General features: G+C 39.4%; 1 protein-coding gene across 2 annotated transcripts in view; it reads left to right on the plus strand.

Annotated features, from left to right (window-relative positions):
- Positions 1-467: 467 nt before the first annotated feature.
- The window catches only part of kcnab1a (potassium voltage-gated channel subfamily A regulatory beta subunit 1a), a 93,247-nt gene continuing 70,909 nt past the window's right edge, over positions 468-22,805 (plus strand). The window contains exon 1 of one of the 2 annotated variants that reach the window (XM_065960342.1): positions 468-990. In XM_065960342.1, the coding sequence (XP_065816414.1) occupies positions 722-990 (269 nt within the window). In that variant the 5' untranslated portion in view covers positions 468-721. Of the gene's footprint in view, positions 991-6,191; positions 7,247-22,805 lie in introns of those variants that run through there. The other variant, XM_065960341.1, reaches the window with a different exon arrangement.

Consider the following 22,805-nt stretch of genomic DNA (forward strand, 5'->3'; position numbering starts at 1 on the left):
ATGAGGGGGATGTGGGCAATATTTGTTAATCTGCTTTAAACGTCTTTCTTTTTTTTTTATATTGCCCGAAACTAAAATGAGAAGCATAATTTCATAATTTCATTATTACATGTATGCAGTGTGTGTCTTGTTTTTACTAAGTTGTTTCAGCACTGTTCCTTCTCTGTATAGCCTTATACCAGGGTATGTGAGAGAGATAGGGTGTGAGTGTACAATTTTGCAATTGCAATGCAATTGTGTATGAGTGTTAACACATTGTCGACACGATGGCATGTTTGGCTCTGTCCTTTTAGGCCAGGGTAGGCTGTGACGAGACAAGGAAACCAGGATCCTGTTTCAGGCTGGATGAGGCTATAAGAGAGCAGAGAGCACACTACACAGACACAAACACAGAAAGACACAGAAAGGCGATACACTGACAATCTGACAGAAAACAAGAGGAGAAAAAAAGGCCTCCTAACAAACAAAAAGATAGGAACTTGGTTGAAAATATAACTCAGGCAGCAAATTAAGAAAGTTTGAGAACTGCAGAGGATGGCTAAAAAGTCTGGATAAAGCCCCAACTGAAATGCTTTCTTTGAACATGTATAATCCCTTGAGGCTTCAGTAGACTTGATCAATCAGAGAAGAAAAAGAAGACAGACTTGGAAACCTCAAGCTCCTCCTCGTCACCTTGCTCTCTGAACTCTGCCCTTGAGGTAAGGGGGCACCCTCTGGGGTCATGTTGGCGGCCCGCAGCAGCGGAGGGGGCGTCGGGGGACACCAGCCGCCCCATATGCACCGCAGACAATCTGTGGCCTCTCTCAGCGGGACGAGAGCCCACCGCAGCAACTCCCAGGAAGCCAAGCGTAATTCCACATCCGGGAAGCAGGGGGCACAGCTGAGGAGCAAGGCTGCGCTGATCAGAGAAATGGAGACCAACTGGTACCTGAAAATGTTCGGACTGGGCAAAGAGGACACAGTTGCTAATAAGACTGGCATGCCCTACAGGTCAGTCAAGCCCTGTGAGTGTATGAATATGTTTTTGTGAGAGAGCAAGCTTAAATGCCATCTAGACTGATTTGACACAATGCAACAGATTATCTCAGACTCCACTCAACTCCTAAACACACACACGCACACATGGCTTTACTTCTCTACAAATTATTAACTCTGCAACCAGCAGATTTGTAGTTGTGCATGTGCGCATGGGTATCCAGAAACTACCGCTGAAGGCACGTGGTTTGTTCATGTCCACTGATTGATTATTAAAGTGTTTTAGGGCTGGACCATCAGTGCTATCTGATGACATGTGCTTCCCCTTTGTGAGTCACAGGAGTCACGCTGGTCATAACGACTCCGAGCTTAGAGTTGTGTTACCTGATCTGGCTGCAATGCTAACAGCCAGCATCTGTCTTGCTGCTTCAGACCGTGTTGACATCTTTTAACACCATGGTGACAAAACAAAGAGGCTGCAGGGAGTGTTTTGATTCCTGTCTGTATGACCGATGGACAGAAAGCACCAATGGACTTGGTTGAAGCTGTGACGAGTCTAATCATTTCCACTTCTGGAAGTAATAATCGTTAAGCAAGGTGGTGATCCTTTTTTCCCCATCATTCCTTTTTTTTGTGTCCTCTCTATTTTTCCCACACATGGGTATTTTCAGTATTGGGTTACCAACCCTCCTTTTCCCTGTCATGTCTTCCCTCTTGTCGCTCGTCTCTCCTTTCTTGCTGTTAAATGTCTAATCCATCAGTGTCCCATTCCAATCATTCAAGCCTAAGCTCCACATTCATCAGTTTGTAGTCCAGCCTTTCTTCTTCCCTATTATCTCGCCTCCTCTTCACCCTGTCGTTATTCTCCAGCCTCCCTGCTGGTTTTGCCTCTGTTCACCCTCTAATTTATAAAACAAAGCACAGCAGAAAAGTGGCTAAGATGATTAAGAACCAGGGGGCCAGTGTGGTGACAAAATGGTTCTCACAAATACTTAGGGAGCCATTATTTTTGCAGAGCAACATGCCAGAAATGTCTTAATTCAAAAGGACTTCTAAAATGTTTTTGTACACTTTTCTGAGAAGTGAATTTGCTGACGGTTACAGAATCACACCGTGCATTTCAGTTGTGAACAGAGTGGACAGAAACAGGCGGAAATTTGTGTCATGTGAGGATTCACTTTTATTATTGGGTTGCAGTGTCAGTGTAGAAAGAATTGTACTCTATTTTACTGACAACAAAAATATTTTGTTATTCCACTAACCATGAACTGATTATTAGACACCAACAAACAGTTGCTAGCCAACCAACAAGTTGGCCTATCTGCTTAATTTGTTGTTTCGTATTTTCTCCCGCATTTTATTACCAACATATTCTGGAAAAAAAAACAAATCCAGGAGGTTATTTTCTTTGTTTACTTTAGTTTGGACTCAAAGTATTAAAACCATTTGAGCCTGATTCTATGTTAAAATAAAGCATGTTGATTTGTTGATCACATCACCTAGCACTCTATTGTAGTGTAAATAAAATGATATTAGAGCCAACAATTGAAAGTCGGAGTGCTGGTACCCCAAAAAACATTCTTTAACCTGTGACAGTTTTAATCCTACATTTGTTCCCAAACTAAATCTCACAAACCTTTAGCATGAATAAAACAGCCAGAAACAGGGATTGCAACATTTACTCTGTGTAGGTCTAAACTGAAAACTAAGGAAATACCTTACTTGAATTTTAATTTTGAATGAAAACACTAGTTCAATTCTGCATCAGATTAGTATTTAAGATGTGGCTTCTAATCTTTCTTTTTATAGTCGGCTTGGTGACATGCTGGTGGCTACACACTTCACATTCTCTTGTTTACAGGCTCATGAAGATATGATGACAGCCTCTCAAGGCTTGACTGACAGATTAGCTGCTTATGCAGTGGGGTAGAGTGTAAAAATATGGGCCTAATAAATAGGTATGTGTTTTTGAAGGGATGAGCTCAATGGACTTCCAATAAACACTGTGTGGATCATTATAAGATCAGCATAGCTGTTATACATACACAAACCAATAAAACATACTTTTGTAATTGATTAATTTCTTACAAATCAGTTTTGATCATAACTGTCTAATCGAGGAGACTGGTAATATACTCTGACCTAGAAAATACATTTGCACGAGATTAATCCGTTCTAAAGTCACCTTCTTGCCAATAAGCCAAGCCATACCTATCTCTCTCTCTTTCTCTCTCTCTCTCTCACACACACACACACATACACACACACACGCACGCACGCACGCACAACACACACACACACACACACACACACACACACACACACACACACACACACACACACACACACACACACACACACTCTCTCGGCATGCCTCCTCTTGCCAGCTCTCATGCCATGGCTAGATATCCTCTCTTTCATTTGAATCGCAGCAATTGCTCAGATTTTTAGCTCCCCGGGGATTTTTGCTTAAAACCTAGTTCAGAATATGAGCACAGGATTCCCAGGCTATAAATGACTTAAAATAAGCCCTGCTACAAGTCCGTCTAATGGACACGTGCTCTTTGAAAAAGACATCATATTTAAACTATTCCTAAGGTTCTCATTATTTATTGACTTCTTGACTTCTTATTTATGTATTTTGCTTTGCTGGATTAGAGCAAATGTATAACATTTTTCTCTGGAAATATTAACACAAAATAACAAATACATTTTCATTTAGAAGGTATTTTGTGCAGATTTAGCCAACTGTTTGTGTTGATTAGGGATACCATTGTTTCCATGATTTACTTTACTGTTCAGGCCTTACTTTTATTTTCCTATGCTGAGATTAGCAATCCATTTCATCCATCCAATCCAAGAGAGGACTACATTTAATTTTTTGATAGAGCAAAACTTAGCAGCACAGAAACACCTTAATTGAAACCTGTCACAATAGACAAAGGTGTGGCAGCACGATATATGGAAAACAAACACACATGTTCCTGTAGGAGACGATTGATGAAGCAATATGATGCTTCCAAGATGACAGCGAAACTTTTTGTGTTTGCGCAGGCACATCCCTCAATACTTAAAAATTGTAAAAGCTCTTTTTTGATGTTCTACAAAATGGATTTCAATGTTTGTTCTTCTTGGTTGATCTTCTTTAAACCTGTAGAAGGTTAAAAGAACAATACAATAGAACAAGAGGAGCTTTAGGACAGCTTATAAGTAAATCATGGACTTCATGTATTTTGTCATTGTAATATAATGTTATCATCCTCTCTTTGCTCTCAGGCTTCAGCATTAAGCTGGTTTAGATTTTCAATGATAATAACAATGGGATTTAGTAGAAAATGTAGGCCAACTCATTGGTGTTAAACAGGAGCAGGACAGTCCCTGAGGGGTTGGAGAATGATCACTGCCATAATTATTGCTGCTATAGAGTCAGATGGCATAGAAAGAACTTCCTCCGTTATAATGTTTCATACAGATAAAGACAGAATGCAAATGAAAGGTTATAATGTGGACACAAACCTCAGTCCTCTAACCATTTTTTAAATTAATCCACAAAAAAGATATACAGTGTTGTTCTACGTTAAGTTACTCTACCTGTTCTGTTTCTATCATGCTGTGCACTCTGGATCATTATTAGACAAATGCAATCATTGTACAGGGATTCAACTCAGGGAGGAGTGCATGTGGGGGTGGGTGGGAGTAAAATGAAATAGACTGAAAAAATATGGCTAATTGGTCTCAGGGAATGTGAAGCTGACAAAAGTCTACAGAATTAAAGTAGGTGAAACACTAATATTTATTGGGAGGGACAGTAAAAAAGTATGAAAATAGAGTTCAAATTGAGATGTTATTAAAACAGAAGATACACCTAAAAGAGGAATTGAGCCAAGGTGTGAGCTGCACTTTTTATTTTTGGTTACATTTCCTTGGTATTCCAATGCCCACCGTCAAAAGCCTCCACCAGAGCCCTCACACTGTCCTCTCCTTGCTCACTCATTCTTCCTCTTTCTAGTCTCTCCCTCTCTCTCTCTCTCTCTCCAGGTATTCCTGTCATCTTCCCACATGCTGAGCAGCTTAAAACAATTGTGACTATTTTTATTGCAGGTCAGCATTAATGACAGATCCAATAACACAGACAAAAAAAAAGCATAAAATATATCACAATACAAAACTTACTTTTTAAACATAAAGCTGTTTTTAAAATGTCTGCATGTGTATAGATGTGTGAGCATCTAGTGTCTATAAATACACTGTAAACACACTGTGGCATTGCATAAGCTCAGCTGACATTCCTGCTGCCAGGCTGGATCAGTTTTTCCACCCATCTTGCTGGACAATGGATGCAGCTGCCTCTCTGCTACCTCCAAACTGTGTTTGTCAATTAACACTATTGTCTTTGCATTTGTATACACTCAGTTTCTGAAGTTTCTGTAACACCACAGTCATCCTTACGGGGTGGTATGCTTGTGGTCAGCACACGAAAAGTGAAACACATTAGCCAAAGTTGTAGTTTTATAGGCAAAGTTAATATGTAATGACAAATACAATTGAGTGAATTAATATCCCCAAACATCAATATTACTGCTCATTATGGCTTTAATAGTGTGTGCATGTGTATGTTGGGCACATCTATATTTGGTTAGGGGTGGGGGGGGGTTACGATGATGTGTGTCTAAACTCAAAAGTCCTGATATGGGAGAATGGCATTTCTTAGGATTCCCACAATCCACTGGAGGACCAGACATGATGTCATTGAACACTCCCAAGAGGGGGCCAGAGGTGAGAGATTATATACAACGTGTGTTTTGATGTATGTACATCTGTGTGTGTGTGTGTGTGTGTGTGTGTGTGTGTGTGTGTGTGTGTGTGTGTGTGTGTTGAGAGAAACCAGACGAAGAGGCTTACCCTTTTATTTTATGGCCCACTTCAGTAAAGTAACATTGCTGTCAACTGTGTGCATGAGTTGTGTCAGAAAGTATATTTATTTTAGGTACTTGTGATGGGCAAAGTACACTTTGTTTTTGAGGGAGATCGGAGAGAAAGATGGGACAGGGTAAGAAAAAGAAAGACAAAAGATATAGAATATAAAATGAACTGTTAAAGGGAGGGGCCGGGTAGGGATGAAAAGTGAGTAAAGTGGCCAACGTGTGCAAATACATAAACAGACTGAAGGAAAAGGAATGAACAGAAGAAAGAAATGCCGGAAAAGTAATGGGAGAAAATCTGTAGTAAGTGAAAGGGCTTCTGACGGAGGAAATACTGAACGACAAAGGAGGTATGATGTGGAAGAGAGAGTGGGAGAGAGGCTAAGAGGGAGTTCAGGAGAAATAGGGGGAAAAGGAGAGAGAGAGAGTAACAGACAGAAAAAGAGAGAGAAGGAGAGGGAGGGCGGTAAAAATGTCCCAGATTCCCCTGCCATTTAATAGGGAGCAAAACCAAACTAAGCTTATGATGTAGACTGGCTGAGCAGGGGGCAAAGTGGCGGCATGAGAGTGTGGGTTGTGTGAAAGAGAGAGAGCAGAGCAGAGAGAGTGGGATATCTGTGCGTCTATCTCTGTCTGCATGTGTGTATGTGTACCGATAACATATGTGGCACAGTGCTTATTGAGCAGAACATGTGAAGGCAAAACCTGTTCTTTTTCTGTGTGGATGCGCAGCCTGCAGACAGACTGGACTCGACAATACTGTTTTTTTTTTTTCCCAATTTAAAGTATGTTTTTCCAAGTTGGATTTTCCTGCGTTTCTTCTTTCCCCTTTCTTTTTCTAATGAAAGGAATATGATTTACGTAGCGCTTTATCCAGAGGAAGACTTTTCTTTTCTTTAAGCGTTTATTACACACAGACCCACATACAGTCCTCAGCTCCATGTAGTGATGTGTGTGTGGGCGAGAGGCCTACCTGGATTACTTTGAGCGTACATGTTTGTGGGACCGACTCACAGAAGAAGGGAGAGACTGAAAGAGAGGATAAAGTGAAGAGGAGAGAAGATGTACCTGTACAAAGCTACATGCCCTGAGATCCCCAACCCAAAGCAGAAGGGGTCCAGAGTACAGGGAGGAGGGCAAGTTGGCGTCCAGACCCAAGGCCCAGGCCAGGGTCGTCTTGTCAGGCAGACGTCTGCAGGGACAGGCCCCCGGCCCCTCACTCCTCTGATGTTGTGGACGACAAACAAACCCAACGGTGTAGTGGAGCTTAAACAGCTGGAGGAATTCCTCAACTTCCATTCGCTTTCACTTCACGATACGATCAAGAGCAGGACAGGCATGGTCTACAGGTAACAGCACTGCTGTGTGTGTGTGTGTGTGCGTGTGTGTGTGTGCGTGTGTGTGTGTGTGTGTGTGTGTGTGTGTGTGTGTGAGTGTGTGTGTGTGAGTGTGTGTGTGCGTATGGTTCAATCATTGTAAAATTATTTTGAAGACCTGCTCCTGCATCAAGTCTCGAGTCTACAGGGTCATTTGTTGCCATGACTACCCTCATAGCATTTCTGCTTGATGTTGTTTCCATATGTTATGGATGAGGAATTTTTAGCTCTCTTTGGATTGCATTGTCTGAGGGCTTGTACTTATTTAGCTGATAACTTGATGTTATGTTTACATTCTTCTTGGTTTTATTTGTGGGAAGGAAAAGTTTGACTGAGTAACTGGTAACTGAGAGAGTAAGACGCAATAAGGCGAGGAAAAAGCTGTGAAAAAAGTTTTGGACTAAAGAAAAACAGAAAATACACCACCACAACACTAAAGGATGTAAAGAATGATCTAGGCTGCCATGAACTTCCTTTACTTGCCTGCATTATCTTGGACAGTTTTGTTCAGAACTTTAACTAATGCTACACGTATCGCTGTAACGCAGATTTTTATTTTATTATTTCATTGTCCCTGTTAGCTTTACCATCTTTCAAATTAAGCACAACCAAAACATTTTAGTCAGAGATGTATTTCAAAAGAAGAAATATAAAAATATATTTAGGTATAATCATCCTCTAAATGGTCCATATGAGATGTGAAATGTTTTTTTTTTTTTTTTTTTAAAGATAATCCACTTCAGGACAGAGTGTTCCTCAGGCACTGGTTCCACTTCTGTCATATGTGTGTGTGTGTGTGTGTGTGTGTGTTGTTCTTCATCTGGTTTGTCATCTGTGCCAAAGCTTCATGTTGGAGAGTAGATTGAGTGAGCATGATTGGGACACTGTGGATTGCTGCTCAGCCCTCAGGCTAGAAAGCATGAAACTGCTCTGCCTTCATTGTGTTGTTGTTTTCAGTGGAGAGGAGAAGAGAGGAATGATTCCCTGACAGAGGTTCTGTCGTTGGCTGTAGATTCTGATAAATCTTTACCTTTTATTTAACCATGAATGTTGTTATATTCTCCTTCAGGAACACTCCCATGCTTCATGCTCACACAGTCACTGCTGTTCTCCAAAAACTTTTTAAACTTTAACTGCACCAGAAGATAAATATCATTGAATACAAGGATCAGGATCAAACTCCAGAGTGACAAAAATACACCTTTTATTAACAGGCAACTTTTTTTTTGTTTTCATTTCACCATAATCATGATGCTCCACAGTCCTTGTTGAAAGCTGATGTGTCTGTGTGTTTTATATTTGGAAAGGGCTCCTGGCTTAACATTTCCATCAGCTGTATTTTGGTCATTTGAACTGCTTGTTCATTCCCTTGGGCTCTGTCACCACTGCTTCTGTTGCTATATTCTGCAACATTTTTGAACACATTACAATCAGTGTAATAATAACACAATCCAAACTTATATTGTTGGATACAGAGGAAAGTACAGCACAGAGCGTGACCTCTTAATGTGTCCACCAATGGAGAAGAAGAAAGTGGGGGAAGAGGGGTGGAGGGAAGTGTGGCCGTCTGTATCCCTCTTGGGTCAACCTGGCATTGGGAGCTCATATGGCAATGTGCTGTTAGCATTTTGCCGTGGGACCTTCGCATATGTGTGGGCCTGTGTGTGTGTGTGTGTGTGTGTGTGTGTGTGTGTGTGCATGTGTGTCTTTGACTTTCAGAGTTTATGTACATTACCATACTAAAAGCAACATATTACTGTAATACAGCTAATAGTCCACTTCTTGTTCCAGATCTGTGTGAATCAGTGGTCAAGACATAAACTCTGCACTCCTGACACACAAATAGAAAAGAAAATATATTTTAGTTGAGAGAAATATCTTTCTAAAAAACAACAACTTCAATATAACTCATGTTACTTATGTAAATGTTGGGGCAGATCTGTGGCTCAGTGGTAGAGTCAGTCGTCTTTCATTCGGAAGGTCAGGGGTTTCCCCAGTTCCTGAAGCTTCATGTCCTGAAATACCTAACCTTGCTGCTTTGTCGGCGGCATGTGAGCGTGTATGAATGGGATAAGTTAATACTGATGGATTCTTTCCATAGCAACCTCTGCCATTAGTGTGAGAATGGTTGTGAATGGGTAGGCATGACCTGCGATGTAAAAGTGCTTCGAGTAGTCAGAAGACTTTAAAAGCACTATACTACAAGCTCAAATCCATTTACCATTTAACTCCTTTCAATATACCTTTAACGATAAGCAGCCCAGACCTTGCACCATTAATGTTTATTTTGACCAAGTTCGCCATGGTAACAAATTACTGTGCTCAAATCAGAACATATGCATCGATTATATCCTCAGGACTAATGTGGCCAATGTTAACGCTGATTATCTAGTCAGGGCCAGACACTGTTGCTACGTGACAATGTCAGTGAACCATGTACAGAAAGCCTGGAAGCTTTACTTGTGTTTTCCTCCACTTCTGTCATAAACTATAAACTGAATTGTATTTAAAATGACACAGCTGTTACAGTTTCTTATTCTAATGGCACCATTTGCCATTTTGGTGTGACTTTAAGGTGGGAAGTCCTCACTTTAATTGTGCTAAAATAGACTGTGCTTTTTTCTTCTTCTTTTTTTTCTATTTACATTTGTAAAACAATGCATAATGCCATTGTTGTGCAGCAAGACTTATGGTGTAGGTACTGCTGAATTGGAACACAAGGGAATATAATAGTTTTCATAAATGAATGTTAATCCAAAAAAAGCAACTGTTGTGATCAATCAATATTTCATGTAAAGAAGTGCAAACCTGGTACATCCCCTTTTAGCCTAAATGTCAAAGCAGGTCGAGAGGCATTTGCACTGTTCTGCGATTTGATTACACAAGCTGCATTTAAGCAGACATCAATTCAATCAGCCTTCGGGGAAATTGATTAATGAAAAGCTCACGATATTACTGGATACAGAGCAGGGAGTGCTTGGTGAGGAAGTGACTGTGTGGGGGCATTTAAACCTCCAGGGGGAAAAGGTCACTTTATCAAGCATATGGCATGTGCACATGGGTTTACAAGTGTGTGTGTGTGTGTGTGTGTGTGTGTGTGTGTGTGTGTGTGTGTGTGTGTGTGTGTGTGTGTGTGTGTGTGTAATTGCATGATCAGACAGTCTGGATGTTTGTCAGTCCGTCTGATTAAATCAGCTGTCTGCTGATAGACTTTGGAGTGAAGGTGACAGAGATTCAGCTGCTCCACAGTTGTTTCTGCCCTCTTCTGCCACTCATTTTTTCTTCATCCTCTATTTCTTTACTCTTTGCTAATTTCTCTTTCTTACTTTTTAACTGTCTTTAAGTTTGAAAAAAACCTAAGGAAGTTTGAGAATGAGTAAATACTGAAAATTGGATTATTTAATTACCCCTAAATACTGCAAATTTACCACATAATTCATAAGGAAAATCAGCAAATCCATTTGTGTGTTCACAGCTTATTACCAAATACACATCAATCAATCAATTAATCAATCAATTTTTATTTGTATAGCGTCAACTCATAACAAGTGTTATCTCGAGACACTTTACAAAAAGCAGGTAAAAGACCTTACTCTTTGTCTTTGTGTGTTTGTGTGTGTGTGTGTGTGTGTGTGTGTGTGTGTGCGTGTGTGCGTGTGTGCGTGTGTGCGTGTGTGCGTGTGTGCGTGTGTGTGCGTGTGTGCGTGCGTGTGTGTGTGTGTGTGTGTGCGTGTGTGGGTGTATGTGTGAAGCAGGATTCTTAATCAGGGCCTAATGAAGCAGTTGTTTTCAACAAACCAACATTTGAGAGGCATTGTGTACTCAACTGAGTCAAAGTTTACATCTGCCCAAACACGCACACGATCGGACACAGACTTACCCATGTAGATAAATGCGTCAATTGCTCATCCTTAATTCATGTTGGAAAACAAGTGAATATTTAACATAGGAGCTGGTATTCTCACTAAATACTTAATTTGTTGGTCACAGAGACTTGTGACCAACAAAGTCTTGTGTATGTTTGGAGGAAAACGTTCCATTTTATCGCTCTACAAACTTAATTCTTTCATTAAATGTTTTTTTTTTTTTTTATTCTTAAGACTACAGTCTCCATTGGCATATCAAGTGTGGGTGCATGTGCAACTATGAGTGTGTTTGCATCTTTAATGTGGACCCTTTAGTGACATGGTGACCAAGGACCCTTTTATAATTATTATTATGAATGCTTTAACGCAACAGACAGCCCTGCTATGTTCAACTCTGATGGAAGTGACACAGTATGTATATTTGCATTGAACCAGTGTTATGGATTACTCAATGGAGACAGAGAGAACACCTTGTTTTGCAGTAAATTGCCTTTGGGCATTTTGTGACACAATGTGTAATTGAGTCACATGATGTAGTTTTACTGAATATACATTAGCTTACCACTGGCTGGCTCAATAATACACTCCATTCATACACATTAGGTGGAGTCCAGGGGAAGGCTGGTAGCTTAGTGGACAGGTCTGAATGAAATAATTAAATAGACCTAAAGCAGTTAAGGGCTACATAAACCCAGAGCTCTTCAGTGCATTATATTTCTCAACATCTTTTGGGATTGCAAATCAAAAAAATGCAAACCATACATTTTATAACCCTATTTTTACATCTATCCAAAAAAACGTTCAACCATAAAAGCCACAACCCTAAACATGAACTCATCACAGACAGAAGCAGTATTGTTGTTTAGATTTAGATGTATTGAAGATGTAAATTTGAACGGCAGTTTTTTTTCCCTAACAGCCTGTGCAATTTCCATCCTGGTCTAAAAAAAGTCTGAAATAAGGTCTTAAATTTCACTTAAAAAAAAGTCTCACTCTCCTATAGTATACAAATAGACACACATTACCAGTTCATTAGTGGGCTGTTGAGTGAGCTAATGCACGTTCTTAACATGACTCCCATTAATAAATCAACTCTACTGCTTAGAAGTCAACTGGACTCTCACACACTTCACATCACTTTAAGCCTGAACACACATGCAGACTCTGCTGTTTCACTTGTCAGCTGCACTGACTGACTGACTGACTGACTGTGTATCAATATGGCACCAGTTTGTCCTATTGACATGCTGAGTGAGGAGCGATGCGACCTCAATCGCATAGCAGTCACTGTGGATCACCGTACTCGGCTGATCAGTTGATTAAATTTGCTCAGCTTAATAAATGAAAACCCAGAGAACTATTTCTGCTGTATTCAAACGGAAAAGTCAAAAACAAAAAAGGCAGATTGCAACCAAAATAGCAAAAATATGAAGACAATTCTAACGCTTTTGTCAGAAAAAGGTAAGGTATGATTGATACACCGCTGATTCATATTTTCCTTCCTTCTTTTATCATCATAACTAAGGACAAAACATCTTCTCTTAAGACATAAATGAGCCATCTCTCTGTCTTTCTCCTTCTGTCCATGCGCTGGTAAAGTTAAAGTTTACTCATCTCTCTTGGTATTCATCCATTATTGATAAGTGCTGATAAGTGGTTATTTAAGAGGCAGTGCTCTGTCTCACTGAGGTCACTTGAGGATAACGCCTCAGTGGTGCTTCATCGTACTCTCCCAGACCGCTTCATGTAAAAGAAAAAGGAGCTTAACTTTGTGGCACACACTCATCCTTTTACTTTAGCTATTAAATGGTGTTCAAGGTGACTCTATCTTTTGGCAACTGAGACCACAGTCAAAGTACCACTATTCATAATGGATAGTCTGCCAGGTCTGAGTGCACAGTAATGTAACACAATTTATAATCCCCACAGTGACTCACTAATAGACGTGTACCTACTACATGATAGGAGCAGCAGTTAAATACCCAACTTGTGATGATGATTCAGTGCAAGATTTTTAACAGCATGGGTCGGGAACCCAATTAGAAGAAATGGAGACATGTTTATAACATGTTTTAAAATGTTTTATATGATGTGTGGGTTGGAAAGAAGGTTGGCGTTAGCAGGTTACTGAGATTATAAAAATGAAAAAGAGAGTCTAGGGAAAGGCAGGGAGAGATGAAGAGAGAACAACAAATACACATGAAGTGTGCTTTAATTTGTACCTTAGTGCTAGTTTTTGGTGTTACCACTAGGGGGAGCCATGGACCTGCTGTCACTGACAAAATAACATGGACGCACTGGATCATCAGTCATGGAGAGAAATATTAAACGTATCAGCTGCAGATTGAACAGCAGTGAGTGTCTGCAGTCATTTCAAGTTCCTTTTAGTCATCTTGTAAAAACTCAAGTTATTGACTTTGTAATATCACTGTAGCACCACAACCTAATATTATATATAACTACATAATAATAGTCTGTGCTGTGATGGCACTAAACCTGGCCCCTAAAAGACAAATGCTGGTGTTTCCATTGACAGTGCGTTAGTCAAGAGGGCAGAAAATGTTTGAAATACTGTACTGCAGTGCTTATGCACTACTGGAATCAGTACAAGATTCCCCTTCTGAACTTTTTTTCTTTTTACCACAGCTCAAGAGGGACAAATAAAACATCCATCTTTTAACAAATCTACAATAACCCTTCCCTTTCCTTCATATTGCTCTTTTCCCCTCTCGTCCACAAGCTCCTTTTCATTTTGATGCTGTTTTTCCCATATCCTTGTATGGCTCTTATCCATTTTTTTATTTGTTTAACCCTGCTGTTGATTCTTTATTCCTCCATTTATTCACATTACAGTAAGTGACCCCAATGTCGTGCATGTCTACCTTACAGCACTAAGCTGATACACTAATGGAGGCAAGGCTTATACTTCCTGAGTTCAGCAATTTTTCTCTCTCTGCAGAGCATTTGTGTATGTGTTATCAGAGATTGCAGAGAGATGCACTCTAGCGCTTGCTTGATGAGTTGTGTGTTCCATGGATGATAAATGCAAAGAGATGTGGTGCAGAAATTCCCTGTCAGCACACAAGAGTGATGGGGAACCCCTTGAGTGTATATCACTGCACAAGAGCTCTCACACGTGCACAATTACAATAAATCAATACACACACACATACGTACACTTACACACACACACCAGAAGGTATAGACGGAAAGTTTGAATGTCATTGCATACTATCTAAAGCCCTTATCAGACAGCAATTCTGCTACAGTACTAACAAAGCTCTGCAGTCATCACACAGACATTTATATCGATACTGCAATGACATAATATTGGTGTCCCATTCTGTGAATTCACAATGTGTTACGGCGTTGTGGAAGAACAAGAGAGCTTGGCACAGCGTGAGCTCCACGTACCCCCCCCCCCCCGACTCTCTGCCTGTCCCGTCTGGCCCCTGTAACGCCTATGTTACTACTTAAAGGTGGTACAGATGGGTTATCACTTTGTCTCCCCATTAGGCCTCTGCGACATTCATATTCATATTGATTATTATTATCGCAACTTGAAACAGCAGTCTGAGTAAATCTTAAGAGGAAAGCTTGTGTCTGCATACTGGTGAATTCTGACTTTTATGCTAATGCTAATTGTAATTGAGTATCAGAATGCTTTTGTCTTCCTTTGCAGATTTGGACTTTCCTTCAATCTCAGGCTTGTCTCAAACTATCACAATTACAAATACTTTATTTATCCCTGGGGGTTTATTCAGTCTATCTGAGTTTCATATTGCTAACCCTGTTTAAACTCTCATTGCCTGTCCCATGTAAGAGACAAGTCACAGATATTCTTCTCTGTAATCTCAAACATAAGCTTAGTCCAAGACATTGATCACTACAGGATATTATCAAGATGAGTTCATACCATTCACAAGCTTGGAAGGTTAAAGATTGAGCATGCAAAGCCCTCTAATTACTCGAGAATCTTGGCCCAGCATAGGTATCATCTGAGGGCCTAAACAGATTCCTGCCATTATTGTCAGGAGGGGTGAATCGTGTATCAATGCACTTCAATTCTTGTCGTCTAAAACTTCAAATGACTGTTTGATTCCTCTTTTAATGCACAGACTTAAAACTTTGTTTGATCATCCACAATTAAACACTTCTCTTAGTGCCAACTGGTTTGGCAGGATGTAAGAGCTCTCATTCATTCACCGGTCCCCACTTCCATTAACCTCAAGTGGTTTCATTTCAACACTTTTATGGTTTAAGCAATTTGCTAATGAACATTCTCCAAAACGTACACAGAGATGAATATGTGTTAGGGAATTACAATAAATTTAAAGGAAGAATAGCTTCCAACATCTATAGTTGCTTTAGCTGAAAGGCATTGTCCTCGAGAATTTAAGTTATAATTTAATGATTCATGAAAATATTGTGCATAATGTGACTTAAACTAAATAGAATCCACTAAATATGTATTAACTCCATAGCAGAGTACTTTCCAATGACATTTGCTCGACCTAAGTTAACCTAACAGAAGAGTGAAAGAGATGTAAAACAAGCTTAGTCTATTTACACATACAGTCCTGAGAAATGGCCTAATGAGACAAAGTTATTTTTGGCTTTCATATTGCTGGTTCAAGTCAATTTTTTCTGGGTATTTACACCTCATCTTCAATGTGTAATACACAGAGGTGGAATGGTGGGGCAAAGCTGTTCAGCCCTTGATCCACCATCAGAGGTACAGTTGTAACAGAAGTGAATCGAGGAGGAAATGGTAGAAAAGTGGAATGTCAGAGTCATGCATGTTTGACTCTGCGTGTATGAGAAGCTCTGATTTGTGTTTACACGTTGTGCCAGGTGCTTCCGCAACACTGTTAGCCAATGTAGAATCACACACCTGGACACCAAATATTACATTGTTGTGGATGTAATGTGCAAGTACAAAAGCATAACTCTATCAAGCAACATCCTTTTTTTCTGACCTGAACAGTAAATATCACGAAAATAGAGCATGAAATCACAGCAGAAGAAGACGCACATCAGACTGGACACAGATGTTTTATAGAATCTAATTTACAAAATGATGAACTAACCAGAACTGGTCGATGAAACACATGCGATCTATTTCTCATCTTTGCCCCCTTTCTTTCACAGACATTAACATGCTGATGGTAGAGCATACATAATTGCACATGCAAATGGATGCATGCGAGCACAGTGAAATTAGATGCATAGACACACCATCTGTTTAGCTCGGTCAAAAAGTTTTTTTCAGCTATAGCAAACTTTGAATGAGATGCATGAAGAATTGTTTTATAAAATTAAACTAACTATCCCATTTCAAACAAGTTTTGCCCTTTAACAGATTTGCGCATTTGACTGCCTTTTTTGTTTTCTGTGCTGCTCAACCTATCCAGATGAACTATTTTTTAATTGTAACTAAAAGAGCAATATGACTGAACAGCCTGGACCATACTGGACAAAACAGACGATAAGAGTTATATCAAAATGCAACATTTCATTGTCAATTACATGGCTTCTTTAGTTCTTTGTGTTTAAGTAAGCTTACCCTTTATGTCTGGGTCAGATTTTTGGTCTGATTGTAGGGCATCCTTATCTTGCTCTAAATTTCCGACCTACGCTAAACGTAGTCCCAACTCAAATGTACTCAATAATGACATGCAGATCATAACTGATAAAGGTGGGGACTTTTAAAGGTAAGAACACAAGGTGTAGGAAATGCAACACTTCCTGCTGCTCTTATAGGATTAACAATTGGTGATGCGCAGTGAGTTGCTTTGTCTTTGGCACCTGACAGCCATTTCTTATTGAGCTTATACTGTAGGAATGATTGGCATTCCACAGTTCAGATTTGAATGTGGTATAACATTTCTTACCACTTCCCAACCAGTAAAGCCAATGCAGAAAACATGTAGCAGGCTTTTCTCATTCCCAAGTTGTCAATTACTGCCACTTTGTCACAGCGCCTTGGCTTCTCATATGCAGCCTATATCCTTAAGCCTCTGTTTGAGTCAGAGCTACAGCTCTGAATTGGTTTAAGTGATTAGTTGAAATTCCACAAGGTGTTGGTTGGGTACGATAAATTGGCCAACAACACATGACTTTTGCTTAGAAGAGCAGGGTTAAGTCCTCTGTGGAACAAAATGTTGAGTTATTTTAACACTGGCCATCGTGTTAGTCTTCAAATTAACCATGTTGTTTTTTTCTGCCTAAAGACTCACCTAAACGGTTTCATCTCAAACAAACGTAATTATCGTGGAAAACAGAAGCCAATATAGTCTGTATAAAAGGCAACAGACAATAGTTTGTATATCTGAAGGAGATGTGAAAGGGATCTGAAAAAGTGTTTGTATCAAATGAGTTTGAATGACAACACATTAAGTATGTTTGTCATGAGCAGTGATGAGCAAGTTACAGAAATGAGTTACTAGTAACTACTATCGATAAATAACTGAGTTACTTCACTGTAACGGTACAGTTGATATGGGAAGCATGTCATCAACATCATACCTTGCTATCAGTCTATTTAGTCCTGATCGTGGGGGTTAAGGTGATTTACGATCAATGATTGGATGGAGTTGCTCCTCCTTGGACTGCATACACTAGACTCGATGCACTACTAGTTACCGCAAATAGTGCAGTTACAGTAACACTTTGCTAAGTAATGCGCTATAGTCCCAACACTGGTCATTACAAAATTAAAAATTGAGGGTGTTGTTGAGTCAGTGTTGGTCAGTTGGGGTGGATGTAGTAGGTTGTGTTTTTTTAACTATACTTCAAACATACAGAGTTGCCTCTACAGATATCGTAGAAGTAGTTGATTGACTTGGCAGTGAACAAAGAGGGGTTTCAGAAGCATGTACCTTCTACAGGAGTGGTGCAATGTACTGTAACACCAAATACTTCACAGTTTAACTGTGCTAAGGACATAAAACCTGTAGCGTTCTTGTGAGGGTTCAGTCTGTAATCAAACAGGCAGGTCTGTGTTTATACATACAGTGTTTTGCAACTGTACTATTACATTTATACACAAACTACACAAGATTGGATATTTATGTCATAAGCACTTTAGGATGCCATAGATAAAATGATTTACATGTATCCTTGGTTTCTCCAGATGCTGCCTGGTTACCATCTGGCATCTCTATTCTTTCCTGGTGTTATTTTATTGCTGCTTTTCCCACACACAAAACGCCTCCATACTGTTTCCATAGCAATGCTATAACTGAGATGACGGTTTTCTCTTGTTGTTACCACTCTTCACTATCAAGTGTCCATATCTGACACTCTCTAGCAGCCAGGAACGCTGCTCTCTGCAACAAATAGCTAATTGGGGTGCAGGTAGTGTAGGAGTATGTGCTTATTACATTGTGCAAGTTTGAGAAGAACCACATTACTTCAAGCATTCAAGTAAAACGTAAAGAAGTTCAAGAAAAAGGTGTGACATAAAGTATGGCTTCCACAAATTCTCTTTTTAATGCATTTCAGATGTTACAATTTTACAGGGTGGTGTTATTTTATTGCAATGTAAGCAGTGTCAGTGCAGGAAATAGCCTCAGAGCAAGCACAGAAATTGACAAAGTTACAAAGATTTGTATTTCTTTATTTTAGATCACAGCCCTGGAACACATTCATATTTACAGCTGTGATCCTGGATGGACACAGGAATGATGTGAGCTGTAGTGGGAGGAAGTGTTAAACACAGATCCTCTCACACACATAAGCACTCACAGGACGAGAAATCAGAGTTTTGGCACAAACACAGCTCTGTGGAAGCTGTTCAGAAGTGTGAAAGCCTAATGCCTTGCTCGCAGGCACCTTATTATGATGACTTTTGTTGTTTTGTATGCAAAACATTTCAGTCCAGACATATGGTGCTAACAGCTTAATGCACAGGCATTACCATGGTGGCCACCTGGTGATGTAAAAAAAAGATGGCATGTGGACTGCAGTGAATGTGTCATAGCTTCCTGCTATTATTATTGGTTCAGCTACACTCAAATAATGTATCTATATATTTAAATATCTGTCATTAACATTAGGCTGTTCATTTGAGCTAAATAATAAAAATGAATAAAATGATACTTAAACGTGGCTCTATTTTTTATCTTCATTTAAAAAAAAAAATGTCATCAGTTCTAAAAATTTTCATCAGTTCTAAAAATCGCTTGAAATAGAAACTTTGCTCACTCTCAGCTACAGCTACTACTGTAATCACTCTGAGAAATGTGTTCTTTTATGTATGGTAAGTTACATAAACATGAAATTGAAAATGGTAAATGGCCTAAACAGATGCTAAATACTACGTAATTAATATATAGTTTGCTCTATCTCAGCCAAATAACCAATGATAATAATATTCTGCTGACCTGTTTTGACAATAATAGAAATAGAAATAGAAAGCAGTCAGTTTACAATTGTACAACAAAATTAGAAATTCTTCATCTTAAAGTGCACATACATACAGGCATCCACAGCCTGGACTAGGACAAAACGTGCTACACTGAAGGTAGAGGATGTAACTGGTCGTGGTGGTGCTGAAGGTCATGACACTTTGACCTTTCCTATCTACACCGGCTGTCTCAACTCTAAATGATTATCTGTAATCTAATGCTCCTCCGAGACCACTGACAGCCACTAAATGGATACAGACTGAATTATGACACAGTGCGACCTGTGAATGTGGCTGTGCGCCTGTGGGTGTAGAGGAGTAGGTAAAGAGAGAGCAAGGAGAATAACTCTTCAGTATATTAAGTATTTTACATTACTTTTGATTACAAGCTTAACTAATGGTGAACTCTTTATTTTGATAAGAGTTATGTTGTTTTATAGCAGTATACTTAATCAGTGCCATGCTCCTCTTGGTCTTGAGAAGATGTGGTTTAATGTTCTAGATGAGTGGAGGTGGGAGCTGCAGAGGGTTTGGTATCTTTCTATCCTGATACACCTCAGCAGTTGTGGAAGAAGTACACTTTTCTGTGCTCTTTCCTCCTGGAGATGTTCAGATACTAGTATTAAAATCTTAACTAAATGGATTAAATGTTAAAAGAACCTCATATCTGAAAGACTTCGAAACTGAAACCATCGCAAATTCACAGAACTCTGCTCAGGTTTCCCCCTCTTGCCTCTTCCATCTTGACACACCTTTTATGTTGTCTTGAGTCTCTGTACTGATCATGTAAATGTAGCTATTGTGCAAAGCTGTATGGGGTTGTTTTTTTGCCCAAATATACTCAGCTCCATGTTTGTAAATTATTAAACTCTGAATTATTTTCCAGGAGGAGAAGGTCTTAATATGCAGTTGACTTTTCCATTTGATCTCCCGATTTGCCAGCTCCAGCTTTTGGTGGACAACAATTAAGGCAAACAACAAGCAATTACAATGATCAGTGATTGGTCATTAAAATCACATTAGAATCAATCTTAAGCTCATGTGTGCTTCCTATGCAACTATGAGCACAGCAATGCTGCTTTGAAATGAAGGGGGTGAGCAAATCTCATATAGGGTATTGTCCATGATGACCTCAGAGCCAAGACTCATCACCGTATGGTTTTAGTATCTTTGACCAATGATCTACGCTGCTACAGTGTGTAAACTTCTCAAATGATACAAATTATAAAGGAATAAATCCCCAACAGTAACGCATGACATTCTGTTATCACTGGTGGTGTATTTCAAATGCGTTACCCAGGATACCCTGCTAGTAGTAAGTATCAGAGGGAATAAAATCATTCTCTCTTGTGACACGTATGAGCTCTCACAAAGATTACATAAAGCTGCAATAACAATAATGCAACAATATACTGAATTTCCATTTGGATCAAACAGTATTTTGAAAATGCTACAGAATAATGTCCATACAGTAGTAGAGGTTTAACTGTTCCAAAGGGCACCTTAACAATAATGTCCCTCTCCTAGTAATAACATGTTACCCCCATTCAAAACTAAAATACTGTGAATGTTTGCTGATTATATTATACAGTATGACATACAGAATGATACACAAAATAGAACACAAACATAAAACCTAACATGTGAGTTGTCTGTTCAGCTGTGAGCACAGAGTCTGCTGGTAGTGATCAAGGTTTAACAGCTTCATGGTGGAGGGCAAAGCATTGCTCGGGGTGAAATTGAAATGCTGTTTTTTTTATGGATGTTAATGGATTGACTGATGAAGCATTCATGCACTCCCTCCTCCTCTGTCATTCTGCCCTCTGACCTGTGGTTTTAGTCATGGCTGGAAAGACAGATTTAATGAAAGTGTGATCTCCCTACAGTACGTGTTGCATTGCGATCATTTCAAAGCCCTGTCACTCTGCTCTGCTCAAATCCTTTGTTATCATAATGTTTTATGTTGACACACCTCTGACCTGTCGTAGTAAGGAAGCTTTGCTACACGTACTAAACACACTTAAACTGAAATGTTTTTCATATACGACTTTTGTTAAATTTAATACAACGTTTACAATTGACTCTGGATTTTTATGTTTGACATTTTTTATTTAGCCCTCAGTTTTCCTGATGGTTGAGTACATGAGTGCACTTAAACAAAAGTGTAGATAAATTATTTAGTTTTTCCTCTGTAGAAAAATGATCACTGCACACAGTTGCTGATTGTTAATCAGGGTTTATTTTCCCCTTATCAATTCTTCTTAACCAATGCTTAGCTCCTCAGCAGTGGAACAGCTCAGTCCTGTGGGTAGAAGATGATGAGCTTACAGTAATAAGAAGGGATGACATCCCTGATGCTGCCTTGTCAACTTACGTCATGACACTTCAGGCTAAGCCACAAACAAGGGCACAAGAATACAGTGTGATCTGTTCTGACTTTATGATGTTATCCAAAGCACACAGAGACCACTGGTTAGTTGACAGCCAGTTGACTGGGACCTGCTTTCCATGTAAAAATCAGGTCATATTTAGCTAAATGAATTAACATGAAATATGAGAGCTAAATCTAATGTGTTTGGGGAATTGGAGAAAGTACTCTAATTTTGCTATAATTTCATTGCGACACAAAGAATGGCACAAAGCAGTGCAATACTGACATTGTTTTCTGGACATTGGAATAGATATCAACACTGGAGTGTTTTTATTTGCACTTTGAAGTTGAGGCAGTGCAATGTGAGGCAATCGAATGCTGAGAAGACACATTGCAGGACCCACTCTAATTTAAGCTACACGTGCAATGTACAGTTATGTTGAGCAACATATTAAACCATTTAGATGAAACACACAGCAAATGCATTTTCATCAGCACGTCTTCAATTGTCTTGTAGGTTTCAACTGTGATGTGCTGCATAAATGTTGAGATAATAGTAGCTATCACCCTTACTCTGATTTTATTTTCCACTTTACTCCATAATAAAGGTGTCCTTGTCCAAAATGGTGTTCTGTATTTGAATGAAACCTCATCTGTTTACCAGTCTGTTTTTTATTTGTTTGTTGACAAATTTGTCTCCAGGACTTCAATGTATGAATTTTTAAACTATAGGATTAAGTGTGTCAGTTTTCTTATGCATATCCAGCTTACCGCACACAAACTGTATCATGCACATTTGTGTGTATTTTGTGCACTAAGAAAAACCTTGCTCAGCAAAAAAAGCAAATATATATATATTTAAAAACACCACGTATGCTCATTCAA

This window comes from Labrus bergylta, chromosome 11 (assembly GCF_963930695.1).
Source record: "Labrus bergylta chromosome 11, fLabBer1.1, whole genome shotgun sequence".
Taxonomy (NCBI): domain Eukaryota; kingdom Metazoa; phylum Chordata; class Actinopteri; order Labriformes; family Labridae; genus Labrus; species Labrus bergylta.